The sequence below is a fragment of the Eublepharis macularius genome, chromosome 7 (assembly GCF_028583425.1).
Source record: "Eublepharis macularius isolate TG4126 chromosome 7, MPM_Emac_v1.0, whole genome shotgun sequence".
NCBI classification, from domain to species: Eukaryota; Metazoa; Chordata; class Lepidosauria; order Squamata; family Eublepharidae; genus Eublepharis; species Eublepharis macularius.
In genome coordinates this window covers 136423635-136436132 of record NC_072796.1, presented here as the reverse complement: position 1 = coordinate 136436132, position 12498 = coordinate 136423635, and the positions used below count along the sequence as shown (strand labels likewise).

The window sequence follows — 12498 nt, the reverse complement described above, 5'->3', positions numbered from 1 at the left end:
CCAAACGAGGGCGCAAACCCTTGGCAAGGCCTCAGTGAGTGTGCCGGCTTGCATCTGCAGCTCCGCTGTCTGTGCTAGTTCCACTGGAGCGGCTGGGTAGGCTGCCTCCAGCTTTCCCCACATCATATCCTGGCGTTCCTCCAGCCACGGTCCGAGCTCCGCTGGGGCGGCGGCCTTGGGAGGCCGCCCCTTGACTGGCGCCTGCATCGGAACGTCTCTCCCCGTACGGGCCACCAACTTGTCAGGGCTTGCCGCCGCTGCCACTGGGCGTGGCATTGGGCGGTCTGCTCCTAACGTCATAGGGGGGCCAGGGATGCTGCAGGACCCTGCTCTGTGAAAGGAGGGGCGGTATACCTCACCCAGACTCCCTCTCAGTCCACTCGCTGGCCTGCTCAACCTGGCCTGCTTGCCCCCCGTGTCCTCCTTCATCCCCTCCTTCCAGAACTCTCCTCCAAACCTCCACTCTTGCATTGCACCGCTCTCACTCCACATCATCACTCCTCACTCACACCCACCACCACAGGGCTCTTCCCAGCCAGCTTTTATAGGGCTTCCTCCTACTGCCCCACCCCTCTTCCAGCCTGGCCTTTGGCTGCACCAAGCAGTTGCAGCTGGGGTAGCTGATCTGGCCCCACTGACCAGCACCAGCTGTGCCTTGTTCTCTGGCTGCCCAGCCTCCCTGCCTTGGCTGATTGCTGAAGGCATGTCCAGCTGCAGTCCCCTGGCTAGCAGCCCGGCCTCCCTGGCTGAGCTGATGGCTGAAGGTGGGTCCAGCTGTGGCTCCTTGGCTGGTTGCCCAGGGCTTCCTGCAGAGTGCCTCCAATAGCCCCACCTGGAGTGGCTTGGCTTTTGGCAACTCCTGGGCCAGGCTACTATTTTCTAGCTGGGGCGTGGCTTTGGGTTGTTGGGGCTGCTGCTGCTTCTCCTTCTCAGGTAAGGTCTTTGGGTGGGTGACTGCTGAGCTTCCAATCCCTCTGCCCTTGCCCCCTTCCGCCTTGCCTAGCCCCCTTTCCCTCCCTAGGGGAGTGGGACTCGCTGGCCTCTCTCTGTCTCCCCCTGCCTCCTGAGGCCCTGGGCTTTTGCCCCTTGCCCCTGGCACCGGCAGGTTCTGGCTCCATTTGCCTGTGGGAGGGGTTGACCTGCTGTCCCCCAGCTGCCCCCTCTGCCTGCCAGTCAGACCGGTTGACCTGCTGTCAGCTGGCTGACCAGTTGACCTGCTGTCAGCTGGCTGACCAGTTGACCTGCTGTCTGCTGGCTGCCCCCTCTGTTTGCCCATCAGCCCGGCTGACCTGCTGTTCCCTCCTACCAAGTCTGGGGGCTGGGACCCAGACCCCGGACATGTGTTATGTTCCGTCAGTTCCAACTTATGGCAGCCCTACGCAGTAGGTTTGGGAAAGCCCTTCAGAACATCCTGTCATTAACAGCCTTGCTAAAATCTTGCAGACTAGAGAACGTGGCTTCCTTTATTGAGTCAAGCCATCTCATTTTGGGTCTTCCTCTTTTCCTACTGCCTCCCACTTTTCCTATCTTTATGAACTTTTCCAGAGAGTCTTGTCTTCTCATTCTAGGGAGAATTCAGTCTTGATTTGATTGAGAACCCACTTATTTGTCTATTCGGCTGTCCAGGGCATCCATAAAACCATATTTCAAATGAATCAGTTTTCTTTGGATGTTACACAATGAGTTTTCCCTGCCCTGGTTCATTTTAAAGTGAGCAAATACACCATTTTGATATGCATAGAAAGGATTGTTCAGTACATATGAATGATTTACCTACAAAGTGGACGAACACAGAAGCTTGTATAGGAAAATATTGGAAGAAGCAATGAATACGATCTTTGGTTGCAATTGAACTTCAGGGCCATTAATACATTTCTTCTGTAGGACACATTTCTGTTTGCTTTTACTTTAGGTGAAAAATGATTACATGGTAGAAATAGCAGACCAGGTGGACCAAGAAATTGCCTTGAAGCTAGGTTGCCTTGAAATCCGGTAAGACCATTTTACATATTTATTATTCAATATATGTTTGCAAGCTGAAAAATTCATCTTAATATTGATATTTTGATTGATGGGGATGTATTTTAAAGGAAATATTTTTTTAAAATGTAGAACCTGTATACTTTGTTGCAATATATTTTTGACGCTTTTCAAATAATGGGTTTTATTTTTAAAAAAATCCAGTTAATGGTCTCTTCATCCCACTTTTGTTCAACTCATGCATGCAACTAAATAATTCAAATGCTAAGAAATAAACTGCAATCTTGGAAATAATATGTCTGAAGTTAATTTGTTGTGAGATAAGCTCAAGATAAGCTGAGAATAATTTCAAAACATTTCTTGCTGATGTGACTACTAAAAACAAAACATGAAACACCAAGATGCACTGTATATTGAAGTAGAAAACTGTCTTTTAAAAACAAAAGATGAGGAGGATGATTCAGAACTGGAATCTCTTCTGAAGCTCATTTATGAGTATAATGTTGCCTAGGACTAAGCACTGGGTTTGGAAGGTTGGCAAGCTGCCCAGATATTCCTGTGCCTTTCTCCAAAGCTGGTTACTTAACTAGTAAGGAGATTGAGATGCCATTCTTCTATGCATCCTCCAATAAAAGCTCCTGATATTGTCATTAGATTTGCATATCGAAGAGTCAGGGATGCCTTTAGTGGAGAGAGCTGTGAGAATTACTGAGCCCATTCTGCTTAACTTGTCCCACAAGAGAGGGAATTCTCCTCCTTAAGAGGCAACAGCTCCAGTCTGTCAAGTCTTGCTAGCTATCAGTCTACTCCGTTGCGTGCTTTGCAGACAACCTTTATACATTGTGCTACAATCCCATCCTCAGGCTTGCCCTAAAGTGAGACCTGCTTGTCCTGGGGCAGCTCTGACTCCCATCTAGGTTGCTGGTTATCCAGCCTGGATGTATGGCATCGAATTGTCTTCCCCACCTTCATGGGGATAAAGGATTTTCACAGGCTTCAAGTTTTTCAACCTGGTCCTATGTTAAGTAGTTGCCTTGGTGGGCTGGCATGGAGCCAAGTTGTATTTTTGAAGTTGGGGCCTGTAACAGCAGTATCAAGGCATTGGGGCACAATAGGATGAACTTATGATCCATAGGCTTTGATGGCTGCCCAAAGAATAGGAAGGACAGCAGAGGTTGCTGGAACACCACCACTTTATTACATATCTCATGGTTACAACATAGCCTTGACCTGGGAAGAAGTTCCCACACTCCTCCTATCTCTGCCGTGCCCTGCCGATGCCTAATGGCTCTTTTGAGGCCCTTCCCAGTGGGCTCCTTGTCTTCCTGGGATGCCTTCAGGCCCTGGCATCCCTATGTATTTTCCCTATGCTGGCTGAGATATCCCATGCTAGTCAGCAATGCCCTAAACATCTTGCTCATGGCCAAGCAGTAGCTATGGATGCCTCCTTCCTTGTTCCTGGTCCTTTCTCCAGCAGTACTTTGGCCATAAGGGGCTTCTGTCTGCCGTGCTAATTTGATGGAAAGTGGATTGTATAGTGGGTTTCTCTCTCCACAATTTGTCTTCAGGTACTTGGATGCAAATTCTTTCCTCCTAATAAACTAGTCACTGTGTTTTGGGTGTGTTGGACCTCTTGGTTCAATGGGTAGAATGAAAATCCTGTATTCAGCAAGTAATTACACCTTTCATCCACCCCTTTTGAAATCCTCCAATGCCTTTCCTTTCAGATGTATACTATGGCACTGTGCAAAGACCCCACGAAACATTAGGAAGGCTCCAGTCTAGCACCAACTCAGCTGGAATTTCCCCCCTCGATGTCCTCCTTGTAGTCTGCTTCGGTTTCATAGAGAAATTTAATTTTTAAGCTGCTAATATAGTCTTCCAGATTATGAAAATGGGGGGAAGAGAGAGAGATACTAAAACAGTAGCAGTTATTACGCAAGCATATTCTGATTGTTGTTAAAGGTCTTTTAGTTGAGACAATTGCTTTGGTTATACTGTCGCCTTTCACAGCAGGGCTTGGAAAATAACAATCAATAAGAAATTAGTGGTAAATCGAGTGGCAGAGTAATAGGGCTCAGAAAAGCAAATGCTGATCTGTAATTTTGAGATGTGGTGCGATTCAAACTGTTGTCCATCCTGAACATAGCTAGAATGTGGCAGCAGAATATTGTCTGGCCCGTATATTCTGGATGTCCTCAGGAAACAATCACTGTTGCATCTGGTTTAATACATGAAATCTGGTCTCTTGCAAATCTCAGCTTGAAACACTTGAGGCTGTTGAAGTGAATAAAACACGTTGAATCCTCCAAGCCCCTCTTTAAAAATCTGAGTGAGATTTCCGATGGTCTGAGGTTGAGCCTATGAAAAAGGTCTTTCTTACTTGGTGGTGATAGAAGCACTCGACCTTGTCAGCAGGGTCAGAGGAATGGCGAGGTGGTGCCGGGGAAGCCCTAAAAGCTGATGAAAAACTGCAGGCCTATCTTTAGGTTGGTACTAAAGTTAATTCCATATAGGGATCCCATTCCCCCAGTGAAGACAGAGAATACCCCGCTTTCACCCTCTGCCCCCCGCCTCCACTTACCTGGCTGGTGGGGGAGGAAGGCATGGGAACAAGCCTCCTAGGTGCACTCCCGGGGTCGTGTGACAACATCTCTGACATCATCGCACAACCCCAGGAGCACTCCTGCACTTCGCCACAGGTTGGTCTGAGCCCTAAACAGGCTGAATTGGGCCCGTTTGAGGCCCAGATTGGCCTGCTGTGAAGTGCGCATGCTCCCTGTGCTGGAAGTGATGTCACTGCACAGCTGCAGGACTAAAGAATGCAATGAGGAGGTAAGAGTCAGGCCTCCCCCCCTTCCCACTAGGAGGGTAAAAGGACTTGGCAACCTTAATTCCATAGATGGCAGAGCCAACCAGTGGAGTGATGGACTCTACAGCAGGGCTCTGGCGTAATATGAGCCATATGATTACCAGAGGAGGGTAGGGCTGTTTGTTGATTCGTCTTTTTCTCCAAGAGCAGTACTGCACTCTTTCTAATGTACAAGAAGAAAACTATTAAAATGAGTAAAAAACATGTTAAATGTCACATGCCAGTTAAAATATTACTGCCTCATTAATAATATATCCTTGAGGAATAAAATTGTAATATGCTAAAAGGCTTGATGTTTGTTTTTACGCTCTCTCCAAAATCCAATCCAGTTCCTTCCTGGCAAGCCTCTCTGGCAGGAACATGCCATTGCTTTGGCCCCATAACTGTAAAAACCCAGTCATGGATACCTGTAAGCTTCACATCCCGATATCTGAAGCAGGCACCCTGGGGCAACCCTAGGTTTTACTCTCACAAAAGCAAGTAGACACACTGGCTTGAGAACCCTAAGTGTCTTGGGATGCTTGGGACATAAAGAAGGTCCTTATTATATGATATAATATATTTGAGAATGTAATAATACCATTGCAGTTCAGTTGCTACGTTTTAGCCAGCCTATAAAGGGCTTCTGTTGGTCAACAACTGGGGGCTGTGGCTCAGGGATAGAACTTCTGATGGGCACACAGAAGGTCCCAAATTCAATCCTTGGCATTTCCAGCTAAAAGGACCAGGTAAGCAATGATGCAAAAGACTGAGGTCCCAAAAGAGCCACTGACAGTCTGAGTAGACCGGACTGGCCTTGATGGACCCAGGGTCTAAGGCAGGGTCTAAGGCAGCTTCGTGGGTGTGTTCGAGTTGCAGAAATGCCCTGTGTGCATTGATGACTTGGTATTGGGTTTGTCCAGACAAGCAATTATTCAAACTATTTTTTTTGTATGTGTGCTGCTTTTAGGAGATCGTACTGGGAAATGCGAGGCAATGCACTAGAAAAGAAGTCCAACTATGAAGTATTAGAGTGAGTATATGATTTCAGCTTCCAGTCAGAATCCTCTTGCTTAGGGAAACGAAGATCAGTGCAATTAAGAGTTGCACTGCTCGTGCTCTTCACGGTGAGGTCATGATACTAAGGCTGCTTTTATTGCTTTAATTAGGATGAAATGGGAAATCATACAATCTAATACATTCCACAGCATTCGACCTACTGAGGAAGCAAGAGCACATCAGCTTCTGTCTTACCAAGACAAATTGGATTGTTTGCAGTTTAAACCTGCTGATACACAGCATCAGAGTGTTTTTCAGTTCATCTGTATTCTGTCAGGGCTCTGGGGATCAGCCGGTTTGGTCCTACAGACTTAACAGCGCTTTGTGTAAAATGGATTTTCTATTTGCGATTAGATTAATCAGTCACGGGACTAAATTACACGGAGTTCTTTAATTACTCACCAGTGCGTGGAAACTTACAATTTGTGGCTTTGTTTTGCCTTCCTGCCTTTCTGCCATATTGTGATGATGCAGTTAACACAACATTTGCACAGTGTGCGCTCCAGATTTTAGTAGTTCATTGTTAAAAGCCAGTATATTGACTTAGGCAAAATCTGAAATGTTGGCTTATAACCAGACTTCAGTACAGAGACTGTAGACTATCTTTGCATCCAATTCCTAAGAAGACAGTTGATGTTACTAGTGGACAGCAGGGGTGATCAGTGAGTCAACAAATTTTCTAGCAAGATAACACGTCTTGCTGGTTTGTGGAAACCAGAAAGGCACAAGAGAGTATAATGTGTAACAGGTGGACAGTTTAGAGTTACATTCCTCAATAGGCCACTGAGGCATAGACGCTGTGAGGACAAATGTGATAAAGATTATCACATGAATGAAAAGTGCTATAAAAACTTCCAGCATTTTAAAAGTACAGAGTGCACTTCCAGTATGTGCTGCTACATCTTACACACATACATATAGTGTAGATCAAGATGGGTAGCTGTGTTTGTCTGTAGGAGTAGAAAAGAGCAAGAGTTCAGTAGCACCTAGAAGACTAACAAAATTTGAGGTAGGGTAGGAGCTTTTTGTGAGGCTGATACAGAAGTGAGATGTGACTCTCGAAAGCTCATACCCTACCTCAAATTTTGTTAGTCTCATAGGTGCTCTTTTCTACTGATACATATAGTGTATTCATTCGCAAACAAGTTCACGTTCAAATTGATATAATGTTAATGAAGATGCTTGAGAGAGAAAGACAGAGAGAGAGAGAGAGAGAGAGAGAGAGAGAGAGAACACATTTCACAGTGAGTTCTAATGCATGTTTAATTGCCATTTAAGGGGGAAGGGCTTAATGTATTATCTTGATTTCTTGCTCCTTATTTTAATATAGCCTTTCACAGATTTTGTACCATGAAGCTCAGTGGAAGCATAGTATGAGTTTGGAAGGCAGGTGGTGGTTTTGCTAGCAGCCGTGTGCTTACCATCATCTCTCTCAATATGAGCCCATTTGGCAACTTAGCTCAGCATGGCAGTATTTGTTGGTTGTCCCACCCCCTTTGAGGTTTGCATTCTCCTGTTACCTTTTTATGGCCCTTTCCAGTGGCTGCCTCAGAGCTCTGTGCTGAAGTCCCAGATAAAGATGGGAAGGCTTCAGAGTCTGTAAAACTGAACTTTTTAATAGGCTGTAGGAACTACTTGAACAGGAATTTGCTGAATGGGTGTCCCCTTCTGTATCTGAGCAGCTAAGGATGAAGAACAGGTCTCTGGCTCACTGCCAAGATCAAAGCAAGCTTGAGCCATCTGCCAGTTAAGAAGCAGGAGACTAAGAATGTTCACAAGAGTCATCAAGGGCCTGGAGATGTTGGAACTCTCTATGCAAGGATCTGTCCAGGCTGATGCACAAGCTGGTTGTGTGAGGATGTTGCACCAGCAAAGGAACTGGTAGCCCCACCCATTACTGTATCTAGAGTAGAGTAGAGCCTGATCCTCCCAGGCTTCTAGAGTGTTATGATCTTCTCCTGAGACAGACCAGAATGTGGGAGGCTTTGCACTATGCTAGGTTTGTAGTGTGCTAGATTTGTAATGTTAGATCCTGGCTTCAGCTCTGACCCACTCCCTCCCTCTTTGCTCCTGGGGAGGCTCTGGGGGTGTCAAAGTTGGATAAGTCCATTCAGGGGGTATGTGATCTTCCTGCTCCACAGGATCTTGAATGGGAGCCATTGGGGAGAATTCCTTTCCTTCCGAGGAGTCTTCCATATTGAGGCTGGGTCAGGAGGACAGGTCCACTCCTGACAAGAAAAAATTCCTATCACAAAGAAGGTTTTGTGTGTGTTTGTGTTTGTGTGAGTGTGAGAGACAGAGAGAATGTGTCTGTGATACAGGCATATGTGCATGCATTACTTACCTGTATGATAACACAATTGCTTTGCAGTTGGCTTTATATGATTGGTAAGGCCGTGCAGGAAAAAGTTGTGTTTACTGGTATCCTTGTAAAACCAGGGCTTCTGGCTAACCAAATGAGCACCTACTACCTGCTCTTCCACAGCCAGCAGCAGGTGGAGGAGAAACAGGCAGCAAGTCTCGGTAGGCTCCTGGCAATGGGCCCCTCCCACTAGGCAGCAGTGCAAGTGCTGCCCATGACCAGGACGCACAGCCCTCCCCAGCCATGTGGTGAGAAGGGATTTAAAGGGCCAGAAAGCTGTGTGGCCTGGCCCCTTAAGTCCCCCATTCCCACTGCACAGCTGATTAGTGGTATAGGGGGACATTTTTTTCTGGTCCCCCAGAAACGTTTCAGTAGTATGGAGAGCAGGAGTATGGAGAGCATGGCTGGAAAACACCTCCTGTCGCCCCCTATACTTCCAATCAGCTGTGCAGCAGGGCCCTTTAAATCACTGCCTGTCACACAGCTAACTAATGGTGTGGGGAGACGGAGCAAGGGGCCCTGACAGTGGGATCCCAGCCATGGGCTCTGCCCCTCAAGGCTAAGGCTGGGATTTGTATCCCACTCTGCCACTGCTTTCTCCCTTGATAACAGGCAGCAGCAGTGGCAGACAACATGTCAGTTAGCCAAATGTACTAGTTAATGGAGTGCCACAAAACACAGCTTTTACTGTGTCTTATTCTCATATAGTCTAACCTGGATCGTTGCTGCTCTGTCAGATTTTTACATTACCTGCCTCTGTCAATGAAATATAAACCTAATTTATATTCAGTGTTGATCCAATTGCCTGAAGAGACCTGTGGGGCCCTGCCAGATCAGACAAAGGAAAATCTTGCTCCACCATCCAGTTTCAAATAGTGGTCAGCCTTTGAAACACTTACAAGCAGAGCTCGAAGAGATCTGAGAGATCTCTCTCACTGAGAGATCTCTGTCTTTTGGTGCTACACCTCTGAAGATGCCAGCCACAGCTGCTGGCGAAACGTCAGGAACTACAATGCCAAGACCACGGCAATACAGCCCGGAAAACCCACAACAACCATCGTTCTCCGGCCGTGAAAGCCTTCGACAATACAGAGCTCGAAGACTCTAAAATTGTAATCTGCCCACAAAACTATTACAGCAGTTTGTTGTGAAATACTATTCATACCAAAGCATGGTAGCCATGCACTGTAATGCAGCAGTGAGTAAAAACTTCAAAGTTGCGTGATGTGTTCCCTGTTGGAGTGCTTTTGCCTGTCATGTAAACTGTCGGATTTATCTAATATTATAGAAGAAGATAAACTGCATGAAATTTGAATCTAAGAAATATATCAAAGGACTTAATATAATTTAAAGTTTTATTGTATTCTCCCAGTTCTGTATCACTTCAAGAACATTTCTGATGTGTCTGTTATGTGCCGTCAAGTGACTTCTGACTTATGGCGACCCTATAAATTGATGACCTCCAAAACATCTATCATTCACAGCCTTGCTCAAGTCTTGCATACTGAAGTGGCTTTCTTTATTGAGTCAATCCATCTCATGTTGGGTTTTTGTTTTTTCTTGCTGCCTTCAACTTTTCCTAACATTGTTTTCTCCAGTGAGTCATGTTTTCTCGTGATGTTACCAAAGTAAAATAGCCTCAACTTAGTCAGCTTCTAGGGAGAATTCAGGCTTGATTTGATCTACAGCGCACTTACTTGTCTTTTTGGCTGCCCATGGTATCTGTAAAAGTCTCCTCCAAGGCCACATTACAATGAATACTTTCTTCTTGTCCTCTTTCTTCATTGTCCAACTTTCACAGCCATACATAGCGATGGGAAATACCATAGTCTGAATGATCTTGATCTTGGCCTTCAACAACAGCTCCTTAAACTTAAGGATCTTTTGTAATTCCTTCAGGGCTGCCCTTCTGAGACAGCAGCCTTCCAAGGGTAGCCCTGAAGGAACTGGTTATGTATTGGGTTAAAATAGGGCTTAGCAAGGCCTCTCTAATGTATTGAATGTTATGCACTGTGTTGAGCTTCAGGTTATGCCAAGGTTCCTAATGACTGAAATCTCATTGGTTACATTCTGTGGGCAGCAGCCAATCTGTCCTCTCTAATAAAGACCAATCGTTGGCCTGCTAGTCCAGTACATTGTATATAGTTCATGCAAATGATGGCATTCTAAAGTACATGTTCCTTTTGGTTACTGGTTATTATCAGGGCGGGGTATATATTGGCTCACATTGAGCTTCTCTGTCTGTCTGCTATTGTCTGTCTGTTCTGGCTTGCAATAAAGCATGTTGTGTTGAGCTGAATTCACTCTGGGCTGAAATCATTCTGAGCACCAAGCTCAGTACATAATAGAACTACAAAAGGTCCTTAAGTGTAAGGAAGTATCGCTGGAGATCACGATCATTCATACTATATTCCGCATACCATATCCTCTTCTCATAGTTGCTGCCAAAGAGATACTCTTCTGTCTTCAACCTTAATTTATTTTTACTCCTGTTGAAAAGTTTATTTTTCATCACGACCAGTATCTTTTTTAAAAAAGGTCTGCTATTCATAATGTCACAAAATGGTAGCTGGCTGTGTGCATTTGATACCTCTATTAATGCAATTTAACAGCTCTATTAATGCATTTTTTCCCTTTCTGTAAGTAAATGTACATCCACTAGATAGTGATCCCCTTGGTTATATCACTAGTTCAGAGTAGTTAAACAGAAATCGCTTCCACATGTAACAGGTGAAGCAAGTATGTGTGAGAGAGAAGGCTTCTCCCTCAGTTTGGAATTTAAACTGTCACTCAAGACAGTAAGTTAAATAAAAGTGAAACTTTGAGGTTTCAGGAGGGGAGGGGAATGTAGTTGGACTGAAAAACTTGTTTTCAGTTAAATCCACACACTGTCTCACATATAGCTAGATCAAGATGGGTAGTCGTGTTAGTCTGTCTGTCACAGTAGAAAAGAGCAAGAGTCCAGTAGCACCTATAAGACTAACAAAATTTGTGAGCTTTCGTGAGCCACAGCTCACTTCTTCATAGTGTTTGTCTTATAGGTGCTACAGGACTCTTGCTCTTTCCTGCTGACTCATATATACATATACATGGAAATGAGGAAATCGCTCAGGCAATGAAGAGCGAGTGCCACCAGGCAGGCTTTCTATCCTCTGTTTTGCAGAATGTCCTATTCTCCATGTGTCTCCTCCTATATTCTCTTATTGTTCCTCCTTATGTCCGCCCTATTTTCTATGCGCTGAGTCCTAAGGGACGTTGTAACAATGCTCTACTGACTAACACCATCCCAGGGTTGTTTTGTGAAGGGGAAGAGAATGTATATTTAGTGTGTATGCTTGGGTGTGTGTGTGTCACAACAGGGATCAAAGGCCTTCTTATGGATATATTCAATATTTAAACGACAAGAAAGCAGTTCAAGACCATGTGTTGTGGTTAATTTTTCATTCCTCATATTTTAACCAAGAGATATTGATGGGTGCTTCTAAAAAATAACTTGTATGACTTGTTAATATTCTCACATGATTTGATAGTAGTTCATTTCATGTTAATAAGCTGCTCAAAGTTTCTCATAAACATTACTGATTTTCTCCTTTCAGGAAAGACGTTGGTTTAAAAAGATTTTTTCCGAAGAGTTTGCTGGATTCAGTGAAGGTATTCATAGTTCTTACTAAAATGCTAGAAATGTATCGTATGTTGTGTCTCCAGCATACCATTTCTTCTTTCCTCCCCTGTTGTCATCTTTTTGTTTTACAAATTACTTAAGAGACAACTACCACTATTGTTAGTTAGTTAGTTAGTTAGTTAGTTAGTTAGTTAGTTAGTTAGTTAGTTAGTTAGTTAGTTCGTTTGTTTGTTCATTCGTTTAAGTTTGTATTACACCCTCCCCGCACCCCCCTCCCCCGTGTGTCTTCTCCCAACTTGTAACTGCTTTGCAGCTCCATGGTTGAGACCTGCTGATCAAGGTAAGCTGGGCTTCTATTCGGGTTTCCAGGGCGACAGAAGAAACACACCTTAAGGAAGCCCAAAGTATTGTCATACACCACCTTAATTTTGCTGTTTTACCACTTGCTGCCGTGCATGTAGCTTGTGAAGCCCAAACTAGAATTCACTTCTGCTGATGAATTTGGATGCTCAGTACTGCTCTTTCCATCCACCGCAAATTATGTTAAAGTTAAACTTAGCCCTCGGGGTTCCCCCCCCCCTAGGATAATACTCTAGTTGTTAGTAAACTGCTATAGAAGGAAGT

The 12498-nt window shown here is 44.8% G+C and overlaps 1 protein-coding gene across 3 annotated transcripts in view; it reads left to right on the top strand.

Annotated features, from left to right (window-relative positions):
- The window catches only part of PTK2 (protein tyrosine kinase 2), a 292969-nt gene that overhangs the window by 166222 nt on the left and 114249 nt on the right, over positions 1–12498 (top strand). For all 3 annotated transcript variants that reach the window (XM_054985813.1, XM_054985812.1, XM_054985814.1), the window contains 3 exons: positions 1913–1992; positions 5802–5864; positions 11849–11903. In XM_054985813.1, the coding sequence (XP_054841788.1) occupies positions 1913–1992; positions 5802–5864; positions 11849–11903 (198 nt within the window). The remainder of the gene's footprint in view (positions 1–1912; positions 1993–5801; positions 5865–11848; positions 11904–12498) is intronic.